Here is a 24,698-nt window from a genome sequence, read left to right as displayed (position 1 = left end):
GGTAGATGAAAGCAGGACTTTCTGATAAGACTTGAAAAGACATTTGTAGCATTCTCGACAAGCTAAGAATCCTGAGACCAGGATTAATTCAACAGGACATCAGGATGCCACCTGCAGCTGTCTCCGAACTGTCGGGTTATGGTGGAAGCTGGGGGAGGAGTGCCCAGTAAGGAAGGGATGCACAAGGGAGCCTTGGCAGATGATGTTTCTCACAAACATGATGGGAATCTTCCAAATCCTCTTCCTCCTTTTGGATATTCCGATTTCATCTTCCATCCAGAGTTGGTACATTTTAGTGCCGGGGACCTGGAGTTCTGGTGTCATCAGCATCCAAGTTTGTGGTCCGCAGTCTGATCTCGGTGTCATTGTACCTTGTCGTCCAAGAAATGATCTCGGAGGACTTGGCTCTGCTTGGCCCAAACAAGAACAAGATCTTGGCCACCTGATCACAAAAATCGGCAGGCTCAGGGAGGACAGAGGCCAGCGGCCCTTCCGCGGGCTTCTGGTACCCCTACGTTAGCCCACGCGTTAAAGTCTATTTTCCAGGAGTTCACGGGAACCAAGTCGCACTTCTGGGATGCGTTCTCCCAAGACTGAGGGTGCTGATGTCGAAGCCCGGGCTGGGAAGGCCTGGTCCTGGGGGTCTCCCTCTCTGCAGTACCCGACTTTGGGACGGCAGCGTTCTGGCCTGGGAGCTTTCCCTTGGTTTCTGGGGATGGCATTGGCTGCTGCCTTCGGCCCTGCTTTTTTGTGCGGACTCGGCGGCCCCGACTCTGCGGTCCTCCCGTCTCAGGATAGGACCCCATCTCCAAGCGCTCCTTGCACTTTGGGAAGTCGGCTCTCCCGAAGGGGTGAGGGCGCGGAGCCCTTCCTCTGTGACTCGGGGAAGAGCGCACGAATGGCCGCCTCCCGAGGCCCACACATCAGGGCGCTCTCCATGGCCCTCATCAAGCCCCGCAGGTGTTTCCGCTCCACGGGCGGGAGCTCCCCTCCTAGTCCTTGCTGAAGAACAGAGGAGCGTACTCAGAAGTACGGTCAGGCAGCAGCCGGTCGGAGGGCCCCGGGACCACGCTGGCAAAGACGGACAGCCAGAGGTGGTTGGTGCCGAGCAGGTTCGAGGCCGGATGAGGAAGTAGTCCTTCCTGCTGAGGGGCCGCGCCTTGCCGACCAGCTCAAAGATCTACTCTGTGGTCAGTAGGAAAGTGTCGGTGCTTCCCGGTAGAAGGGCATTTTGTCAGGGTGACTCGGGCAGTGCACCTCACTGGACACCTCTGTTCCCCGGAGCTGGAGAGAGATGTCGGTCCGGGTGCCCGAGCCCAGGCCGCTCCCTGTGTAGGTGGTGACCAGGTGGCAAATGTGATCGTGGAGACCTGTGAAGGGATGGGTGATCACGTTATCCCGGAAAAACTGGCCTCTCTCATCTTTGTGCATCGCCCAGGAAGCCAGGACCAAGGAGGTGAAAAAGAAGATCACATTGCACGGGTTTGGGGGCAGGGTCTGCATAATGTCCACGCGCCTGTCAATGCCCGAGGCGGGCAGTCGGGTATTTGATCCTGGCCTTGTGGCTCCACGCTCTCTAGGCTCGGTCTCATTCGTCGGTTCTGATCTGAGAGGAAGGACACGGTGCGCTGGCCTCCAGCTGCTACTCTCCCCTACCTCGCAGTCCTTTCCCCACTGCTGTTGAATCCTCTCCAGTTTGTCATTAGCCTTCAAGATGCTATAGGTAGAGTGCAAAACCACGAGATGTGCCACTTGGCGGAGACGCTGCCTCTCACTACAGCCTGCCAGAGACACTGACTGCGGCGGGTGAGTTAAGGGACCTAGACTTGGTAGGTGCGGCCAAGAGCGCTCTCACTGGCCACCCATGGCACGTCAGAGGTTTCTAAGAAAGAAGCGATCAGGAGTGTGGGAGTGACACCTCCAGTTACCACAAAAGTAAAGACTCCTGTGGTCATTTTGAGGAGGTCCCACAGTGAGGTTAAATAATAAAGAAAACTCCAGTTTTTCCTTCCTAAGGATAAATGCTTCACCTACTTCTGGTTGGACTTCAGAGATGTCCCCATTTTCTTGGGTCTCTCTCATCTGGAAATGACCAATACCCAGAAGGGTTTTCTTCCTTGCCCAGCCAAAGGAAAGGTTCATCCTTAAACTCATCAAGGATCATTCTTAACTCATAAAACAGTGAAAATAGGACTCTTGCTAGCCAAGCCTATGGTGTTTCATTTTCTCAGATTGAGTAAAAACAATTTTGAAAGTCTTTCCTGGCCAAGAAGGCCTCAGTGACATTTTGCTTTTCATCTTTCTTGACATGCATTTTGAAGTTTGGGGGCAATATAACTGTCTCCACTTCTTCTGAATCCCAAAGTCAAGCCAGAACTTTCCTGGGTGATTTCCGCAATGGCCACTGTTACTTGGTTAATTTCCAGGTTGTAGTGGACAGGTAGTTGCAAAAGATGAGGCACTCCTGGATTTCAGTAGTTCATATGTACATTGAGGTTTTACATCCTTTGAAACAGAGGCCATTAGATAGACAAGATAATCTGCTTAAACAAAGTTCTCTTGCTGAAAGAGTGGTCAGCACTGCACCAGATGAATTCTGAGTAAGGTTGTAACAAGAGACTCAACATGGTATTTCGTATGTTTCTGTCCAAGGGAGAATTCTTAGCAGCATACAGGGTCATTTTGGGAGAAGGCATCCAGATAATCATAGACTTAAGCATATTATCACCACCAAGTAGTTACTGGTTGACCTCACAATTGCAAAGAGTCATCATCACAGGCTGAGCCCCAAAGTATGTCATAGCCCCAAAGAACTTTTATCATTCACATCCCAGAAATTCAAAGCTATGATTTTTAAACAGAGAAATAAATTATAGTCTCTAAAATTGCTACACTGGACTGCAAATTTGGTCACTAGAGCTATGCCTTTGTCAAGGTGAGTGTTGCAGTGACCACAAGGGGTGGAAAATTGACACCTCCAATTTGACAACTTAAGAGAAATGAAGCAGAACTGATCTGGAAAACTCTTAAAAGCAAAAGCCTTGATGGACAAGGATTGGTAGGCCCAGTGATAACTTGATGCACCCAATCAAACAGGCTCTTGTTTCTTGAGTAACCCATGTGACCAGAGATAGTAGACAGGAGCTACCCCACAGCCTGTGCGCTTTCCAGACAAGAAAATTTGATCTGTTTTTAATTAAATGATTTTCACAATTTTCAATGCATGGAAACCTTATGTATGGCAGGTGGGGGACTGGATGACTGTCATATTGATTCTTTGATCAGTAAATCATTTCCTCTCCTCCTCCTAAACCACCAGGTGGTAATAAAAGACCTGGTTGCCTCTTGAGTGTTCTTGGTTAACACTGTATGCACAGGGTCAGATTCCTGAATCCACCTCAGAAGGGTCTCTGAACTCAGAATCTAAGTAAGCTGACTCCTCCAAAGTCCAGCTCTGGTTGAGAGCCACCTCTCAATAACTGCTACCAGTTCCTTTTCAGAAATCAAAAGAAACATAAAAGCAGAGGTTTTCATCAGCTTCTCAGCAGAGGTGACAGACACGGGGAAATTGGCCAGATACAGTGCTTGCGCCAAGACTAGCTCAGGAATGTGGAAGAAGGAAAAGTGCTTCTTTTGATTCCTGCTCCAGTCTGGAGTGGTGTTTGCATTAGGGATGGGGTACAAGTTCCATTCCCGAATCATTATGGATCGGGATGCTGCAGTTGACCTTCACAGCAGTATTCAGGGGAAGGGGGTGGTTCCCTTCTAGCTCTAACAAAACAAGATTGCCTTCCTTGATCCTCACCTCATTGATGAAACAGGGCTTCTGGATACACCCCACTGTCGACTTGAGCTCTTTGGAACCATACGTGTCCAGGGAGGCTTTTAAGATGGCTGGCTCCAGGTTGCTTGTGGGGTATTCTGCTTTCTCCATGAAGTCTGCATGGCTGTCAGGGTGGAATGGCAAGACTGAATAAAGAATGAAGCAGGAGGCTCTGGGGTATGTTGCTGTAAGTATATGGCTGGTTGGCCTTGAAGCTAGCCCCAGGAAGCTGAAGTTTTCTGAAAAGTCCATTGGAGGAACAGGAGAGGATTCTCTAAGTCCTCTTGCTGAAATAAGAGTGGTCAGCACTACCCAAGGTAGATGAGCCCATGGGACTCCAAGGGACCACGGTTCAAGTGGAATTTCAGGTCTTTGTGAGCCCTGATCCCAAAGAAGGCTCCATCTTTGGGGCTGAGTTAAAGATATACACACCAAAAAGCCCAAATTAAAAAGCCGATACAGGCCTTGCTGCTGATAGAAAAGGAGATGGGTCTGGACTTCCTGGGGACTTCTACTACCTGCAGCTGTCCTGAAGTAATAGATGCCAGGGTTAAGGGAGCCTGTCTGGAACTGTCAGATTCAGACTTTGAGCTCTGTTCATCATTGCTATGCCAAAAAATGGGCAATATGGGAGTATTGACTAGGTGCAGGTCTCTCTCCAGGGTCTGGAGGATCCAGTCCCATCCCTGATCTGCAAAAGATAAGTCAGCATCCAGTTGGGTTTCCCTTGTCCAGGGGTTACTTTCTAGACCTGGCAGAGAACACAACCTGGAGGCTGATACAGCCTGAAGGTCAGCCTGGATGCTGTGAGCTGGAGACCCCAAGAGAGGTGGAGGGCCCCAGTGGGCCTCTGGGACAAGGAAGGGGAACTTACAGTTAGGGTGTGAAGCAAGGATCCTTTGCAGGCCTCCCAGGAACGGGGCTGGGATCTGAACTAGATTTTAACTGGGGAGCCAGGAATGGGGCCCCCTGGCAACCTGAGCCAGGAACTGGCTCTGAGCCTAGGCTGGGCGTAGATGCTAATTCAAGGCCTAGAGTCAAGTCCCATCGGAGCCGGGAGCTGTGGAGGAGACAGGATCCGGACCACCATCAGACTCACGGTCCGGAGTAAAGGAAACCCCGAATCGGATTCTGGAGATTCTGGAGAAGGGACCAGGAGTAAAATGGAGCCCGGAGTGGATGGGGAAGGCGTACAAGGGCAAAAGGAGCACTTGGAGGCATGAATGGAAACTCCTCCCGGAGGCTGGTCCGGCTGGAGCCGGAAAAGCAGGGGCAGAGCTGGGGCAGCTCCTGGGAAGCTGAGGCAGCAGCATCAACAGCAAGAAGCCGTCGAGCGCTCCTCCTCGCACCGTCATTCCAGCGAAACTGGCTCCGCTCGCTCCTCCGCCAACGTTTATCACCTACAGGTTCACGCTCCATCGCCCCGCAACGGGTGTGCGTGCGAACGAGTGTGTGTCTGTTTGTGGGAACCTCGCTCTCGCCAAGGCTCGCGGTCCAAATCGCCCGCGGGCCCGAGGTCCATTTCCTCCACAGAAAAACGGAGGACTTCAGAGCCCCCCGAGGTCAACACGCGATCGTTCTACCTACTAGAAAAGAAGAAAAAAAAATCTCAGAAACCTCCCCCAAAACCTGTCCCCGCACCTTTTCTACACAGACTGAGGAGCCGATTTCCAAACTACAGATAGAGAAACGCGGTGTCAGAGACCCTTCCCCCACTCGTGATCACAGCTGACCACCCCACCAACGATACCCCCCTCCTCAGAGAGATGGGGTGCAGAATTAGGCTTTTAACGGACGGGATCTCCCACACCGACCAGCCCCAGCACTATCAAAGAGAGGGTCCTGCTGCCCTGCAAAAGAAGCTTGAGACAATCCCCTTTGTGCCCCAGGAGCTGAGCTCAACTTTTAAAAATGGTCAATGGCGAAGTTTATTTTGCTTAACTATGAATTATTTGTTATAAAGGTTTTGTATTTTGGGTTTTTTAAGGGATAAGGAAGTGGAAAGGAAAGAAAATGGATTTTTGTTAGTGGAAACAAATTTAATTTAAAAACAAAATATTTATAAGCAGTTCTTTTTGTTTTCTTAGAGGACTGGAAACTAAGGGAGTGATTATCTTTGGGATATGGCTAAGCAAATTATCATATATAACTAATGTCATAAGAAATGAAGAGAAATCTTGAAAGATGTAGATGATGCAGAATGAGATGAGCAGAATCAGGAGAATAATGTATGCACTAATGACAACATTGTAAGAAAAAAACAAAACCATTCTGAAAGCAATAAGAACTTTTCCTAAGGTTGGTGATCAAGCCCGCCACCCACCTCTTGAAAGAGAAATAATAGGTTCAGAGTACCATTGAGATGTATGATTTTGGATATCGCCAAAATAGAGATTTGTTTTCCTTACTATCTGTGACAAGGGTTTTTTTTTTTTTTTTTTCCTTTTTTCCAAAGAGGTTGTGAGTGTGAGAGGGAATGAGCTAATTTGGAGCCCTGGAGTGGAAAATGGGGCAGGAGGGCAAAAGGAGCACTTGGAAGCATGAGTGGAGTTTGTGAGGGATGTAGAAGACCCTTACCCAAAATGATTACTCAGAGATCACTCAGTAGAAGGCAGAAAAGTTGTTTATTGAAAACCTCCGGAGGATGAGCTGTCCCATCCCGAGATAAGAAAGAGAAAGCTCGGGGTAGGAGGGCTAAAGAAGTAGTAAAGATACATAGCTTTTATACAAGAAATTACATCACAAGTAAGAGAGCATTGAGAAGGGGAGGGGGAGGCATCTAATTGGTTGTTGCTATTTGGGGAGATTGGAATGGAAGGTTTCTGTTTCCCCGAAATCTCCTGATTTCAAGGAAACAGAAAGTCAGGCCTTCAGGCTTAATCAAGCAGACAGTGGTCTAGCTAATAGACTAAATATCGATAAATGTCAAATACCAATAAATGTCATCAGCTCAGGTTAAGTAAATATGTTTCTAGCTGGCCAAGGCTCAAGTAGATATGAGCCTGCACATATTATACAGGTCATAGGGGAAACACAGAAATAATGAAAATAAAATACAGAAAAAGAATTCATACATCCCTGTAAGTTCTTCACCTTATGTCTCTCTATTCCATACAAGTTTCTGTCCAGAATGGGCCGGAACCAGAAAACAGGAGCTGTGCTGGGACAGGTCCTGGAAAACTGAGGCAACAGCAGCAGCAAGAAGAAAGTATCTGCTCCTCCTTCCCAGTGGAAACAGATTCTGCTGGGTCCAAGGTACAAGGCCAATGTTTGTCACCTACAGGTTCACACTCCATCACCCTAACTAGTGTTTGCTAGTGTACCTTCGTATTGTGCATGCATACAAGTAAAAAGAAAAGGAAAGAGGGCATTTAAGTCATCTTTTTAAAAAAAATCCATTAACTACACATTTTTAAAGCATTTATTATGTGACCAGCACTGGAAACAGAACAAAGCACAAAAGGGAGCACAGAAAAGTAGGACAGTTTTTGAAAGTGACATATTACATTTATTATTTGTTGATTTTTTAAAGAACAAATTATAAATAATAGACACAGGCAGTTTCATATATAGTCTTTTTCTATTATACTACATACATGGAAAATACCTATTTTATTTGGTGTTATGTTCACAGTTAAAAAAAAAAAAAGGTTTACCAGAAATGGAAGGATGCCCAGTCTTCCCACTATTATTTGATATAGTTCTATAAATGTTAGCAATAACATAATGGGGAAAAAAAATGAGAAAGAAACTAAAGAACTAATTCTAGGTAAAAAGGAGATTAAACTATCCATATTTGCTGATAATGATGGGTTACTTTGAAAATCCTATCGAATCAATAAAGCTACTGAATGAGACAACAGCTTTAGTAAAGTCACAGACCATAAAATAAATCCTCAAAAATTAATAGCATTTCTATCTAATATTAACAAAACATAAGAAGTAGAAATTGTGGGCAGTACCAAGATGACAGAGATTAGAACATTGCCTGAACTTTCTCCAGCTTCCTTCAGAAACAACACTAGATCAAGTCTCTGAATGAATTTTGGAATGACAGAATCCACAGAGTGTAATGATTTTTCAGCTTAAGATATCTTGTAAGGACTTCAGAACAGATTTATCTCAATTTGCCTGGAGGAATGGGGTATGGTGAAGGGAGGCCTTGTTTAGGGAGTCAGAAAGGGAGAATATTAGCCAAAGTACAGCAGCTTTGTCTACTCTGTTCAGAAAGTCAGTGATCAGCATCCTCCAACACAATCACAGAATGCAATTTGTGAGCCTCCAAACTCCAACATAACAGTCGGGATTTGGCCAGGACCACCTAGAACCAGGGAAAAGCCTACAACAGCCCCAGCACTATCAATGAGAGAGTCCTGCTGCCCGGCAAAAGAAGCTTGAAACAATCTCCCCTGTGCCCTAAGAGCAGAATTTAACTTTTAAAAATGAGCAAAAAAGCAAAAAAAAGCTCTGACCATAGAAAGCTACTATGGAGACAGGGAAAATTCAGAAACCCAGAAGAAGACAGCAAAGACAAAATGCCTACCAAAAAAAAAAGCCTCACAGGAATGACCTGAAGTTCAAAAGGCTCTCTTGGAAGATTTCAAAAAGGATCTTAAAAGAGAGAAAAGAAAATGGAGTGGGGATAAATGGGAGTTATAAAGGAGAATTATGAAAGGGGGTGCGGGTGGGGGGAGCTAGTAGCTTGGAAAAGGAAGCACAGAGATTGACTGAAGAAAGCAACTCCTTAAAAAATAAATTTGGTGAAATGAAAAAAAATTTTTTTAAATAGCTATTTTTCAAAATACATGCAAAGATAGTTTTTAGCATTCACCTTTGCAAAACCTTGTGTTCCAAATTTTTCTCCTTCCTTCCCATCCTCCCCCCTCACTTAGACAGCAAGCAATCAAATGTAGATTAAACACACCTCTCAGAATGGTTAATATGACAGGAAAAGATAATGACTAATATTGGAGAGATGTGGGAAAACTGGGACACTGATACATTGTTGGTGGAATTGTGAATGAATACAATCATTCTGGAGAGCAATTTGGAACTATATTCAAAGGCCTATCAAACTTTGTATGCCCTTTGATCTATCAGTGTCTCTTTAGATCCTAAAAGAGATCATAAAGGAGGGAAAAGGGCCTGCATGTGCAAAAATGTAGCAGTCCTCTTTGTGGTGGCAAAAAATTGGAAAATGAATTGAGGCCCGTCAATTGGGGAATGGCTGAACAAGTTGTGGTATACGAAAGTAATGGAATATTATTGTTCTATAAGAAATGATCAGCAGGATAATTTCAGAGAGGCCTGAAGAGACTTGCATGAACTGATGTTAAGTGAAATGAGCAGGACCAGGAGACTATTGTACACAGCAACAAGATTATACATTGATAAATTCTGATGGACGTGCTCTTTTCAACAATAAGATGATTGCTATACTATACTATAACTACACCATACTAATGGGAGATCTTAACCTTGCTCTTTCAGAACTAAATTAATTGAACCATAAAATAAGAAGTTAAGGAGGCAAATAGAATTGTAAAGTTAGGTTGATAGATCTTTGGAAAAAATTGTTTGGAAACAAAGGAGTATACTTTTTTTACAGTGGTTCATGGAACCTATACAAAAATTGACTACATATTAGGGCATAAAAACCTCACAATTAAATGCAGAAAGGCAGAAATAGTAAATGCTTCCTTTTCAGATTATGACGCAATAAGAATTACACGTAATAAAGAGCCAGGGAAAAATAGACCAAAATTTAATTGGAAACTAAATAATCTGATTCTAAAGAATAAGTGGGTGAAATAACATCATAGATACAATAATTTCATCCAAGAGAATGACATAATGAGACAACAAAATTTGTGGGACACAGCCAAAGCAGTTCTTAGGGGAAACTTTATATCACTAGATGCTTACTTGCATAAAATAGAGAAAGAGAAGATCAAGAAATTGGGTATGCAACTAAAAAAGTTTTTAAAAAAGAACAATAACGAGACGATTGAGGCCAGTTCCAATGGTCTTGTGATAGAGAGAGCCATCTACATCTAAAGAGAGGACTGTGGGGACTGAATATGGATCAAAATATAGCATTTTCACTCTTTTTGTTGTTGTTTGCTTGCATTTTGTTTTCTTTCTCATTTTTTCCCTTTTTGATCTGATTTTTTCTTGTGCAGCATAATTGTGGAAATATGTATATAAGAATTGCACATGTTTAACATATATTGGATTGCTTGCCATCTAGGAGATAGAGGAGAGAGAAGAGAAGGGAAAAAATTTGGAACACAAGCTTTGCAAGGGTGGATGTATATGCTTTGGAAATCAAAAGCTCTAATAATTTTTTTTAAAAAAACTGCCTGTTGAATGTGAATTCTGAACCTAGATTAATCTTATAAAAGAGTTCAGATGTGTATTATAAATGGGATGTGTGTTTTCTCAAGAAGGGCTTGACTCTTGTAAATATTTTTCCTACCAGGATGTCCTTGGACTGAAAGTCAAATTAGGTGAATAATCAAACTGAAAAAAAAAAAAAACACGAGGTTGGCATACTAAGGAAAACACTGATATATAAAATTTTAATTTCATTTTTAAAAATATATATAACTCTCTATAGCTGAGAGACCAGACTGCTGCTTAGAGAGCAGGTTTAATGTTTAAACAGGACTACAAGTTACACTGACCAGGAAGACAGGTCCATAGATTGGTGTATGGATTTTTATCCTTTTATTCATCTCAATCAACCCACATTGGAAACGTCTGGAAACTGTCTCTATGCAAGGCCAATCAAATTCAAATGTTGTTTCCTTATTCCTTTTTTGAATCCTAAATAATGTGTAACAATAGACACTTGGAGGAGCAGACCACCTTTTTTCAGCTCTCCCCCTAACTTCCAACTAAATTTAATAAACTTCTAAAATTTTTAAAATCTTGGTATCTTCTCTGCCAAAAATTTTTGTTGGTGTCAGAAATAGAATCTCTGACGGTCAATTTCAAAAACTCAAAATAAGGCTGGATTGAAGTAGATGTGATCAATCTGTTACCTTAAGATCCAAGTAGAATGCAATAATTTTTCCTTTGTTTGAACTCTATATAATGTGGAAGGCTGTGTGACATCTTGATTCTAGAACTAGCCTAGCCACCTTATCAATAAATGATTAGTCCTTTAAGAGTGCTTACCTATCTGATAAAGGCCTCATTTCCAAAATATAGAGAGACTTGACTCTAATTTATAAGAATTCAAGCCATTCTCCAATTGATAAATGGTGAAAGGATATGAACAGACAATTTTCGGATAAAGAAATTGAAATAAAGATGCTCCAAATCATTATTAATCCGAGAAATGCAAATTAAGACAACTCTGAGATACCACTACACACCTGTCAGATTGGCTAAGATGACAGGAAAAAATAATGACAAATTTTGGAGGGGATGTGGGAAAACTGGGACACTAATACATTGTTGGTGAAATTGTGAATACATCCAGCCATTCTGGAGAATGATTTGGAACTATGCTCAAAAAGTTATCAAACTGTGCATACCCTTTGATCCAGCAGTGTTACTACTGGGCTTATACCCCAAAGAGATCTTAAAGAGGGAAAGGGACCTGTATGTGCCAAAATGTTTGTGGCAGCCCTGTTTGTAGTGGCCAGAAAATGGAAACCGAGTGGACACCCATCAACTAGAGAATAGTTGGGTAACTTATGGTATATCAATGTTATAGAATATAATTGTTCTGTAAGAAACGACCAGCAAGATGATTTCAGAAAGGCCTGGAGAGACTTACATGAACTGATGCTGAGTGAAATGAGCAGGACCAGGAGATCATTATATACTTCAACAACAGTATGAGGATCAATTCTGATGGACATGGCCGTCTTCAACAATGAGAGGATCTAAATCAGTTCCAATTGATCAGTATTGAACAGAACCAGCTACACCCAGTGAAAGAACACTGGGAAATGAGTGTGAACCACAAAATAGCATTTACTCTCTCTCTGTTATTGTTTGCATTTTTGTTTTTCTTCCCAGGTTATTTTTACCTTTCTAAATCTGATTTTTCTTGTGCAACAAGAGAACGGTATAAATATGAACACATATATTTTATTTAAGATCTACTTTAACATGTTAAATTTTTTTTTAAAAGAGGGCTTACCTAAAGACCTTAGGAACAATGCTGCCATCTGTTAAATTTGACAACTAATAAATTCTGTTTCAATCTTTGCTTCCTTTTTTCCCCTTTTATTGTATTTCCCTTAATCCACCTATGGCCCATTAGAAAAAACCTGTGTCTGGTGGCAGTCACCCTAATGTCTTGGTGAGTATGGCCCTGATCTAGGACTAAAATGCAAAGGCCACTAGTTGAACCACATGAACCACTGTCTATAGGCCAGTGTTGTCTTCTCATATTCTAACATCTCTTTAATTGATTGAGCTTGATGAATAGCTTACCTAATAAGCTTCAATGTGCATTAGTCAAATAAACTTTTGACCAGGATTGGACATATATGGGCCAAATACTAGTACCCCAATAGTAGGAAACCCCTTTCCTACTCTACAAGGTCCTCAGGAAAATGTGTTCTGTCATATCTAGTATTATTTGGAGATTTTGCTGCCTTGGAAGATTTCTAAAGAGAAAACGCAGCTGAGCAATAAAAACAGGGGGAAAATTTACCAAGAGGGAGAATGGAGGGAAAGACTAATGAAGTTTCATATATGAACAGTTTTCCCAGATTTCTATAATTTTATGCAAAATTCTCCTTCCTAATAACCAGAGTTTTATTCCCACTTCAGACTTTTAACTCAAGATAAAGTTTTAGGAATTAAAAAAAAAGGAGAGAAAAAATTTTTAAAGAAAGAGAAAAAATTTCAAAAGACTTTCTCTGTCATTTCAACCCTAGTCATATTGGTGTTACAGAGATAAAGACAAATAAAGAAAGAAAATCATTTTTTCCTGGTTTGTAGAAATTTATTATAAATTAATTAGAAAACAAATTTGTAAATGTAATATATTTATTGCAAATTTCCAAATTACAATTTAAAAGTTTTTGTAAATGCTGAAATATCTTAAGGAGATAAGAACGTGAAACTACCATTGTGAATCTTTGGAATAGAGCTAATTTAAAGCACGTGGTGCTATAAGTTGAGTTGCCAGCACCTTTGGGAAATTGAAGTTTTGAATGAGATTATTTGTGATTGTAAATCCAAACTAAAGTATAATGTAGTTCATTTAAAATGTAATAATCCTAACATTTTACCCTTTATGAGTGGACCATACCTTAATGAAAAAAAAATTGATATTTGACATTAAGGTGATTTATTTAGAAACTTCATGAATAAGAATTAAAAGTGTAACTGCTTCATACTGCTCTTTTGAATGTAGTTAATAAATGAAACCTTTTTTATGTAAGATGGTTTATACATGGATTTAACCAAATAGATGATATTTGACTGGCAATAAATTTAAAAATCCACCATACTGATTGTTATTGTTAGACCTAAAAGCTTAAAAGATTTATAAAATAAATAATGATTTTTAATAGATTTGATTGATTTTTTTGATAGATTGCTTGGTCATTAATTATTAAAATTATGAAAATGTACCTGAAATTGTATTTAAATTATATCTTCTTTATTAAATCGATCCCAGATTTAAAGATTTTATTTTTGCCTTAGGGTTTACCTCAGATATAGATATTTGTCCGTCTTAAAGCTTATGGTGACTAGTATTCTTCATTATTTATGTGTAATCATAGAATATGATTACTTTCTTAATTGCTAATCCTTGATTTGTGCTCCAAGAAGGATTTAAGCTAAAAAAGGATTGTTATTATTATTAATTTTTTTTTACAAATGAATGACTTACTTCTGTACCCCATTAGTGGCAAATCACAATAGATTACAGAAGTTATACAAATTAGTACATTCATGTTGAATGTGAAAGCAGCTGAAATGAAATTATAAAGAAATGAAGAGGACTGCCATTCCTAGGACAGTTTATCTGCAGTACTATATAAATCAAAATAAAGAAATGATCCATGAGAATTAAGGAGATTAAGGAATTGAATACTTACAATTAAAGAGGATATCAACATATATGCTGAAGTATTTACTATAATGATACGATCTAAAGAAAGAGGAAAATTGGGAGTCTATTGACTTATTCCATACAACTTCTGAGTAAAGGTTACCTTTCTTGGGAAATAATAGTAGATAAAATTTGCACTACTGCATGAAAAGTAACTGGTAAACTTTGAAATGCTACATAAATGTGTACCATTATATCTATCTTATTGGAGCAGGAAAGGCAGAACTTATAATAATAGAATAGAATAGAATTAAAAATAGAAATAGAAGCTTTAAACTAAGTCTTAGTATAGAAGAGTGGTTTGATCATAATACTAGATTTCATTTCCATGAAAATCAACCGAATGTCAGCTATTTCTTTGAGAAATCTGCAATGCCTCGGGACCACAAATCTTCTGAGTCAGAACTCTATTAGTAATCATCATTAAAAGGATAGTTGATATTATCTTGGAATCTAAAAAGGAGAAACAAATGCATTTTAGGTATTAAGGAAATCTCTCCAATGTACTAACTCAAACACCTTCCCTTTCCCCAAACCCAACCTCCTCAAATACACCCTTTCTCAGATTAAGAAATTTATAATCTTTGTAGTAGTTTGTTTTCTTTGGCCCCTGTATCTAAAAACAACTATAAATCTCTCTTGATTTGGATTCAATCAGGTTTTGTTCAGTTCCCTAAACAAGAAAGCATTTCTGAGATACAAGACAAATAAATGGGTGGTCTAATAACCTTGAAGAAGAAAATGTCAAACCAGCCCAGTATCTTTGCTAAGAAAACCCCAGATGGTATCATGAAGAGTCAAGACATGGCTAAATTGACTGAATAGTAAACATAATAGGTCCTAGTCCTGAAAGCAGAAAACTTGGGTCTAAATTCTGGCGCTCTCAGTTATTGACTCTGGATTTATAGACATAACCATAATGTCTCAGAAGCTCAATTTTCTCATCTTTAAAATGAGTAATAATACTTTTGGACTATATAGGTTATTATAATATACTACAGGGTTATTGTAAAGTTCATCTGAGACTATAGGTACATAGTACTCTGAGATCATAAATCACTATATTTCAACTCTTCATTAAGAAGGGTCATATAACAAGGTGTTTTTGGAAAGGTCTGTCTTCAAAGATAAAAGATTTAGAAAATTGAAGTCAACAGAAGGAAGTTACTTATCAAGTCAAACTGGTAGTGGCTGAGAGAGGAATCAAAGCCAAAATTTAAGATTTCCAATTAAGCATTTATCCCATAATACACCTCACACTACCTCCCCACACCATGGCATACAATCAACATCAATCAACAAAACAGCCTTTGCTCCACAACAGGGAGGGAATTTAGAGCAGGATGAATAGAGTAGTGGACTTTAGCCGGGCTCTCTTCATGACCCCATTAAGTTCTGATTGTATAGAATCAGAAGGAAGAAATAACCCAAGCGCAATCAAAAGCATAGAAAATATTGCACTCTGTAGTAAGTAATCAGTCAAGAAACATTTAGTATGTGTACTACATGTGAGGTCCTGTGGTAAGCAATGGGGATGCAAAGAAAAGCAAAAAACACTCTCTGCTCTTGAACAGCACACAATCTAAAAAGGGAGACCACAGGAAACAAATATATATGTAATACAAAAAAAAGGACATAATAAAAGAAGGAAGGCACTAGAATTAAAAAGGACTGGAAAAGGTTCCTATAGAAGGTCAAATTTTAGTTGGAACTTGAAGAAAGCCAGTGAGACAGGTGAGGGGAAGAGTATTCTGAGAATGGATGAGAGCCAGAGAAAATATTTTTCTTTGTTTATAAAAAGCAAGAGTACATGACAGAGAGTGAGATGTGAGAAGACTGGAGAGGTAGGGAAGGGGGAGTAGGTTATGAAGGACTCTTAATGTCAAACAAAAAAATTTATGTTTGCTCCTGGAGATTAGAGGGAGCCATGAAAATTAGGTAACAGTGACTCAATGGAGTATGGGCTGAAATGGGGAGATTTACATCAGCCAGGCTCACTAAAAGTCTATGTAATAGTTCAGATATAAGGTAATAAAGGCCTGCACTATGGGGGTGGCTAAGTCAGAATAAAAGGCAGTATATTCACATAATGTTGTAAAAATGAAATCCTTGGATCTCCAAGGAAATCGGTGTCCTTGACATAATAGGGCAAGGTTATCCTAGTGCATGGAGGAAAGATAATTCAATTTTAGACATGAAAAACAAAAGTTGCAAAGGTAGAGACAAAACCCAAGGATATATACCATGCTTACTTTAATGATTATGGTTATAAAATTTCCCAACATCCCTACCATGGGACCAGTCAACTAATGAGAATAAAAGCAGTTATGGAAAAAGGCTTTTCAGAACTTTGCTTCTTGAGGAATGATAGAGGAGTACAAGAAAGATGATAGGAAATGGGTTTTCTTCATCTATCCTTGCATGTCTATGACTACTCCTTTCCATGATAAATTAATTTAAAATGTTTAAAATTTAAATTAATTTACAATTTTAAAATTTAATTTACAATTTTTAAATTTAAACTAATTTTTTAAAAAAAATTTAATTTAAATTAAATTTAAAATTAATTAAAACTAAAGAGTTCATCTTCACAGAATCTATGCCCAGGTTAAAAGTCTAATTTGAAAACTTTAAAGATCACCTAATCCAAATGCTGCTTTTTCCAGATTTTCTAAGAAACTTGAGATCCAGAGAGGTTAAGGGATTTGTTCATTGTCTCATAGCTAGTAAGCAGAGACATAATTAGGATTTAAGTTTCTGATATAAGATACATCTCCTTTTGTATGGGAGAACTGAACAGTCATGTTTGAGGGCAGAGAAATGACTCAAAGTAGTGAATGCCTTATTGCAATTTATCCTTGAGCTTCTAAAATGGCTTTTTAAAGACCTGACCCAGAATAAGTACATAGGAGAAGTCCAGGATGCTACTTCATATAAAAGGAAGAAATTTATGACTATTGTAAAACATTATACTTCGTAGATTTATAACTTCTCCATTAAGGACTTGAAGAAAGAACTTCTTCCTTTAATGCATTGTCCTTTGTCCCTCCAGTCACAAATTTCTAAGATAGAAAATAAGATGCTAAGAGCAAACACTCACATATCAAGAGTCAGATAGCGCAAGTTTCTGTTAAGGCCATCAATGACTTTCATGTCTTCTGAAGTTAACTGGAAATCGAATACCTGCCAGGGAAGAGAAAATATTATAGTAAGTAGCACCTCAGAAAGGAACAGGCAACTTGACTAACTGAATCATTCACATTCTCTCCTGGGACTTAAAATTCTGTCTGGTGTTGGAGGTGTTTAGGATACATGAAAACTATCTTACTTCCACTTAGATAGCCCTCATCTTCTTGGGTGGAGTCGCCCTTTCTGATATCCTCCTTTTAGGGTTGTAGGCTTTCCCTTAATCTAGAAGTTTTCACTTAGCTGTTCATGGGGAACCACTTGAAAACTCTGCATAATGGTCCAATAGGTTCATATTTTTAAAAATTTAATTCTGCTTTAAGTAGGACATAATTACCCAAAATTTGGTGCAAATATATTTTCCCCTGTAACAAGGATGTGGGTGTTTAAAGCAATATAAGTTGTTTCTGAAAAATATTCAAAACCATCATTCCCACAATGATTTCTGTGTCTGTACAGCTGCTAACAGCAAAGGGATCACTTCTGACTTAGACAACATATTCTTGAAGTTTCTCAACCTGTCAAATTGTTTCCAAACAGTCATGGCCATGGAAGTCCAATATTTGAGTACAGATTCCCAAGAAGTGATCAAATGCATGAACATACCCAAGTCAAAGAGCTCCTTCATCCACCTCTGTTAACATTTATAGATCTCATCAGTGGTATAATCAGGAGATCAAGATGCTGATATTTGCATTCTTGCAGTGCAAAAAAAAAAAAATCAGACTGTTTGAAAACTATAGTCACTTACAAGCCATTGCAGATTCTCACAAGCATTCAGCAGAAAAAACAACAACAACAACAACAACAAAACTTATATTGCTTTTTATTTCTGTATGAAGACTGTTTCCTAACTGAAATATCCTCTGCTTTTGGTACTATTCTTAAGTTTGAGAAATTTTCAAATGAACTAATTGCCAACACTGATGAGTGTTTTGGCAGTGTTTCTTTGAGGCACTCCACCAATGATAGAAAAGGATGAAGTTTTATCTGAAGAGATTCTCACCCTACAAAGGATTACAGTAGACTTGTGATGGAGTCATCTGCATCCAGAGAGAGGTTTGTGGGGACTGAATGTGGACCCCAACATAGTATTTTCACTTTTTTTGTTGTGTTGAAGTCCAGCTCCAATGTGTGACAAAGTGCCACAAGCAATAAAAACAGACAATGGTCCTGCTTATACTTCGAAACATTTTGCACACTTTTGTGCACAGTATAAGATTTTGCACACCACGGGCATACCTTTTAATCCTCAAGGACAGGCAATAGTGGAGAGGAGAAACAGATATTAAGACACTACTCCAAAAACAAAAGAAAGGGGGAGCCACAGGTCACCCTAGAGAACTTCTAAATCTAGCTCTTTATACTATTAACTTCTTGATTTTTGACAAAGATGCACTGGCTCCGGCTGACAGGTTTTATAACCCACCGGAAGGTCAGTGTCCAGTGCCAGCAGCTCCACTATCTTTAGATAATCGCCAGGTGATGTGGAGAGACCCAGAAAGTGGTGAATGGAAAGGACCAGATAGGCTAACTGCTTGGGGAGAGGGTTTGCTTGTATCTCTACAGGTGGAGAAGGAATCAGATGGGTGCCAACAAGCCATATTCGCCTTGTCCATTGCAGAGAGACGGAGCAGACCTTTGAAACAAAGGAGAAGACCCAAGAAATATCGGGTGGTGCTGTTACTGATTGTGCTCACCATTGAAAGAGCGTGGCAGTTATGGCGTTTGACTCATGGACATCAAAGATTGTTGGACTTCAAAACCCTCAGGAATCATTGGATTCTCTGAGCCATAGGACTTGAAAACCCTCAGGAATCATTGGATTCTCTGAGACATAGGACTTGAAAACTCTCAGGAATCATTGGATTCTCTGAGAAATGATAAGACTGTTACAACACTTCAAAATCTGCTGGAATCATTGGATTCCCTAACACATAAAAGACTTTTTCAGGACTTCAAAAACTCAGGGGGATCATTGGATTCCCTGACATGTGAAACAATGGACAATAGATTGGTTTTGGACTATCTCTTGGCTGCTGAAGAAGGTGTATGTGTGACTGTTGTTTACATACCCACCTTCTAGGACTTCTGGTGATCTTTTCCAACACCATGTTGATTTATATTGTTTGCTATTCCGCTACTTGTGTGTACAATTCATGTTTGTTACACCACATCGAGCCTGCACTGACTGAGGGGAGGGTCATCCCTAATAGCCTCTGCGTTATTGCTATGTGCTTGTGTAATACCTCCCATGCTGATGGGTTTGTGCATAATAAGACCCTTCAGCCCAGAAACCCTAGCAACCCCATTTCCTTTGGTGCTTTTCATCTCCCTTCCTGAGATGTCAGGTGAGGGCGTGATCATCTCCTTTTAGTGCTTTCACCGCCTTTTCTGAGAAGTCAGGGAGGCTGTGATCACCTCCTTTTCGGTGCTTTCACCTCCTTCCCTGAGAAGTTAGGGAGGCTGTGATCACCTCCCCTTGGAGGCTCTGACCTCCCTGAGGAGTCAGGGATGGCATGACCACCGGTGTTCTAAAATAAAAGAAAGCGGGAAATGTAATGGGCTGAGGTTTGAGCTGATGCACTGAGGTCCCAAGTACATGAGGCTAGATAGTAATTGGGCTATACTCTATTAATATACAGGATTGGATAAAGAATGGTCCCTGCCCACTCTCTGTGCAAGTCCTGATGTGTTGTATAGGAAATGATGATTTTGGTGGGTGGAGGCAGAGGGAGAGACAGGAAGAGAAGCTAGGAGAGATTGGGCTGGGTTCGAGACTCTGAGCTGCTGGTTGTGTGGCTGCTGGTCGAGCTAGCTTCTTGACTCAGCTGCACACATTGCTATCGATTCTCTTCCACCTCCGATCCTTCTTCACTGAGAATAAAGACTGACGATTTTCCCCTAACCTGAATTCCTGTCTCGTGCTGATCTTAAAATACACGATCTTCACAACAAAGGGTATGAAATGACAGTTGAGGGCCAAGTGGAAGACTGTCTTATGTAATCTTCAAGTTTATTGATCAGAGAGTCTATCTATCTATCTATCTGTATGTGTATGTGTGTTTCTAATGTTTATAGAGTCAATACCTAATACATTTTTTTTATATTCCTGTTATCACCCTAACAATCAGCCTGCTCCAATGAAATGCAAATGGTTAGATCCAGATTTTGGCCACTTCAACAGAATTGCAAATAGTTGTGATACCCAACAGAGCAAAATGATCATACCAATTTCTTCACTCCATTTCTCACAAATGTCTTTGATCTCCATTGTGGACTGCTTTTTCTTGTTCTAAGTTCAAAGGTATGTCTTTGGTCTATTATATAGTCGAGTTGGCATTTTGTTTCAGTTGTAGGAATCTCTTATCAATGTATTGAACAAATCTGTCTCAGCAAATATTTATTGGAAAGGGAATCTGAGCCAAGTTACCTTTGGTTTCAAAACCTGAAATGAACTCTTTCCTTACCCTTTACAATGTTGTTGTTGTTTGCCTTTTTGTTTTTTTGTTTCTCATTTCACCCTTTTGATCTGATTTTTCTGTGCAGCATGATAAATGTGGAAATATATTTAGAAAAATTGCACGTTTAAGCTATACTGGATTACTTGCTGTCTAAGAGAGGGGAAAGAGGAAGAGAGAGGAATAAAATTTAGAACAAGGTTTTGCAAGGGTGAATGTTGAAAAAATCTTTTCAATATTTTGAAAAATAAAAAACTATTATTTTTTAAACATTTATATCTTAACTAGCTATTTATTTTGTTAATTAATTACATGGTTAAAAATTTTAAATGAACTTTTATTTTTAATAAAGAGAACATGTAAAATTCTCCTACTATTTTCTACCATATTATTTTAGGGGGCAAAAGTTTTCACTTTATTCTTATTTTAAACTAAAATACAGAAATAAACTTGATGTGGAAATAGTTTTAAAATGTTTTATTGATTGTTGAGTCAAAACTCAGTTCAAATAAAAGAGCTCAATATAAAAACTTAGTTTGCATAAGACTATGTAATTCCACAGTAATTTCACTGTTTTTCTTGTTCAAAAACATGTAAAAAAAAATGAAGTCTTGCAGATAATTGTAATCTTACTGCAATACTCTTTAAAATTCTTAGTGAAAAAAATAAAAATAAATAAAATTTTTAGTGAATGACCCACATAAAATTTTCAGAATTATAATTTTAAAGTTTTCTATTTGAAGTTTTCATAATTTTAGGTAGAATATTTATGCTTTATAATTACTTAATATAAATTTCCATTTGGAGTTTTTCGTGCAAAATTTTATCACTGTTATTTAAAGCCCTTAATTATTTGGTGATTCACAACACATACATGTTGTTGGAAAGGGTTGGTGAAACAGTTGGGAACACTTTCACAGTGTAAGAAGTAAATGTGCCTGAAGCATCCTTATAATTATTCTTTTTCCTAATGTTATTGCTTTAACTTCTGTTTTTCTGGTTTTGAGGGTTTTAGGAGGTGGAACATGACAACTTAATTCATGTGGGTTGTCACCTAACTTGCAAAATTTATAAAATATTTTAAAAATCATTGATTTCCTCTCATTTGTCCCCATCCAGCTCTCTAGTAAAATCAGGTTAAAAGATTCTATATTCTCTCTCCACCCAGTTATCTTTTTCCTAATCAAATATCAGTATCAAAGCCCTATACCTCTTCTTTGTACTCACTGGAGACAAATAATGTAGCAAAGAAACAAAAATATTTAGGATTTTTAAATTAGTTTTACTACTAATTAAAACAGAAGATGTCAGAGTAAGGCAGGAACTCATCTAAACTGTTCCAAACTTACCTCCAAACAATTATAAAATAATGCTTCAAAATAAATTTTAGAACATGAACCAATGAAAGGACTGGGAGAAAAAATTTTCCAGTCTAAGACAACTTAGAAAGTCAGTGGGAAAACTGTCTCAGGTAAAAGGGGAGCACAGGCCAATGCAGATGACATCCAGTCATGTCAGTAGCAAGGCCCTGAGTCAACAGCCCCAACACACCAACCCTTTCAGTCCCTGATCAGGCCAGCTGAGAGATTCTACTCCCCCAGCACAGCAGACCAGTGGTGAAATGCAAGAAGCTTGAAACAGTGTCCTTTTTACCTTAGGAATAGAGGCCAACTTTAAGTCATGAAATAGACTGGGAAAATCACCACAAAAAAGAATCGCCCATAGAAAATTACTACAATGGCAGAAAAGATTAAAATACAAACTCAGAGGAAGACAATAATGTCAAAACATGTGCAAACTCTCAAAGAAAAAACTGTGAGTTGGTCTTACTCAAGCCCAAAAAGAACAACCAGAAGAGCTCAAAAAGGATTTAAAATTTTAATAAAAGAGGTAGAAGAAAAACTGGGAAAAGAAATGAGAGTGAAAAAAAAATGAGTCAACAGCTTGGTAAAGGAAGCAAAGAAAATAATTACAATTCAATGAAGAAAACTACTTGAAAGGATTCTGAGAAGATGGTAGAGTAGGTCAGAAAATTCCAAGCACTCCAGATTTTCCCCACAAACAAAATAAAATTGTACCTCAGGGCAAATACAGACCAATAAAAAGCAAATAAGACTTGGGAGGCAGAACAGGGGTTCTCTTAGGACAATGGCTAGCTCTGTTCAAACAGCAAGCAGGGAGCCCTTGGTGGCTGGCTAAGTTCTGAGATAACCTCAATCATTATCACAGTACTTTTACCTCCTGGACAGTGTGGAGAGGGCCTGAGTCCTGGAAGACTGAGGGAACTTCTTCATCTGATAAAGAACCCCAAACCCAGCTGAAGAGTAATGTAAAAGAGTTATTTGCTCAGAAAGAATTTATAGAAGAACTCAAAAAAAGATTTTAAAAATCAAATGAGATTGAGGAAAAACTAAGAGCAACCCAAGAATAACAAAATTATGAAAAGAAAGTCAATCAACCAAGAAGAAAATGACTCTGAAAATTAGAATTAAGCAAGAGGAAATCAGAGAAGTTATAAAAAATATTAAGAAATAATAAAACAAAATATAAAGAATGGAAAAAACAGAAAAGAATGTGAAACATCTTAGAAGAAAAACAACAGATATAGAAAAGATTAAGAAAAACATTAATTTAATTGGATTATTTGAAAACTATATATAATTTTTTAAAAAGAACTTTGACTAATAATACAAAAAATAATGAAAGAAAATTGTTCTAAAATGATAGAACAAGAGGGGAAAGTAGAAATAGAAAAAAAAAAAAAAGCCACCAACCACCTCAAAGTGATCCTACAAGGAAAACACAGGAATATCATTGCTAAATTTTGAAACTTACTGATCAAAGGAAAAAATTTTACAAGCAACAAAAAGAACAAAAAATTCAAATATTCTAGAACAACAATATGAATTGCACAGGATTTATCAGTGATTAAAACAAAAGGCTGTAAGTCCTGAACTATTATATAACCATAATCAAAAGAAGTAGGGTTGTGGCCAAGAATATATCCAGCAAATTTAAGTATAATATTGAATGGGAAAAAAAAAGACATTCAATGTACCGTCAAATTTTCAGGATTTTGTCTCCAAAAAACCTGAATTCAATAGAAAAATAAACAAAATCCAACATCAAAAACTAATTTCAAGAGACTCACACAGGACAAATTGTTTATGTTTTATACATGGAACTGCAAATCATTTATCTAAGATTGGCAATAATAATTGTAATCCAAAAGAAAGATTGGGGTAGAACTTACTATGATGTGACTTTAAAAAGCAAAACCAGCTAGGAAAAAATAAAAATAGTTATTATGTTATACTATTAAAGTGTAAGAGCAAGAGCCAACACAGAGGAATTAGATGGGGAGGAGAGTTGGTAGTTCTGAAAACCTTCTCACATTGGGAATGGGTTAAAATGGGAATAATACACACACACACACACACACACACACACACACACACACGTATGTACAACAAGAAGGGTATAGCGCCCTCCAAAATCTATAAAGAAATAAGGGAAGGGGGGCAATGGGATAAGGTAGGATATAGAAGAGTGTGTAAAGCAACAAGAGTGGGATAAGATATGTAGATTAATGGGAAGGGGATAATGAGGGAGGGAAAGGGGACATAGAATAAGAAGGGGTACAGGAGGGCATCTCAAAATTAATGGGAATATGATGAGGTGTGTAGATTAATAGAAATAGGATAAAGTGGGGGAAGGGAAGGGTGGGGAGAGAAGACAAGGGAGAGATCCACAGTGAGGGAGGTGCAGAGAGATTAAATAATAGCAAGGCATGTTAACAAGTAGAAGTAAAAAAGAAGAGTTTAGCAGGGATATGAAATAAGAGATATTCACAAACATAATAAAGATTAGTACAATTTATTAGGGAAAAAATGTCAGGGTAGTAATCATTGAGTTCAAAATCAATAAAAAAATTCAATCAAGAGAGAAATTTATTGCAAATTAAGACAACTCTGAGATACCACTGCATACCTCTCAGATTGGTTAAAATGCTAGGAAAAGATAATGATGAATGTAGGAAGGGAAACTGGGACACTGATACATTGTTGGTGGAGTTGTGAATGAATTCAACCATTCTGGAGAGCAATCTGGAACTATGCCCCAAAAGTTATCAAACTGT

At 38.8% G+C, this 24,698-nt stretch overlaps 1 protein-coding gene across 1 annotated transcript in view; it reads right to left on the bottom strand.

Moving 5' to 3' along the window:
* Nucleotides 1-12,820: 12,820 nt before the first annotated feature.
* LOC100927108 (aldo-keto reductase family 1 member C1 homolog) overlaps nucleotides 12,821-24,698 on the bottom strand; it is a 30,320-nt gene continuing 18,442 nt past the window's right edge. Inside the window, exons 8-9 of the mRNA XM_003772428.4 lie at nucleotides 17,014-17,096; nucleotides 12,821-14,366 (exon numbers count right to left, since the gene is read on the bottom strand). Coding sequence (XP_003772476.1) covers nucleotides 14,324-14,366; nucleotides 17,014-17,096 — 126 coding nt within the window. The 3' untranslated portion in view covers nucleotides 12,821-14,323. The remainder of the gene's footprint in view (nucleotides 14,367-17,013; nucleotides 17,097-24,698) is intronic.

The sequence above is a fragment of the Sarcophilus harrisii genome, chromosome 5 (genome assembly GCF_902635505.1).
Source record: "Sarcophilus harrisii chromosome 5, mSarHar1.11, whole genome shotgun sequence".
In the NCBI taxonomy this organism is placed as follows: domain Eukaryota; kingdom Metazoa; phylum Chordata; class Mammalia; order Dasyuromorphia; family Dasyuridae; genus Sarcophilus; species Sarcophilus harrisii.
The sequence above is the reverse complement of the archived record's forward strand: the minus strand, read 5'-3'. Positions and strand labels throughout refer to the sequence as shown.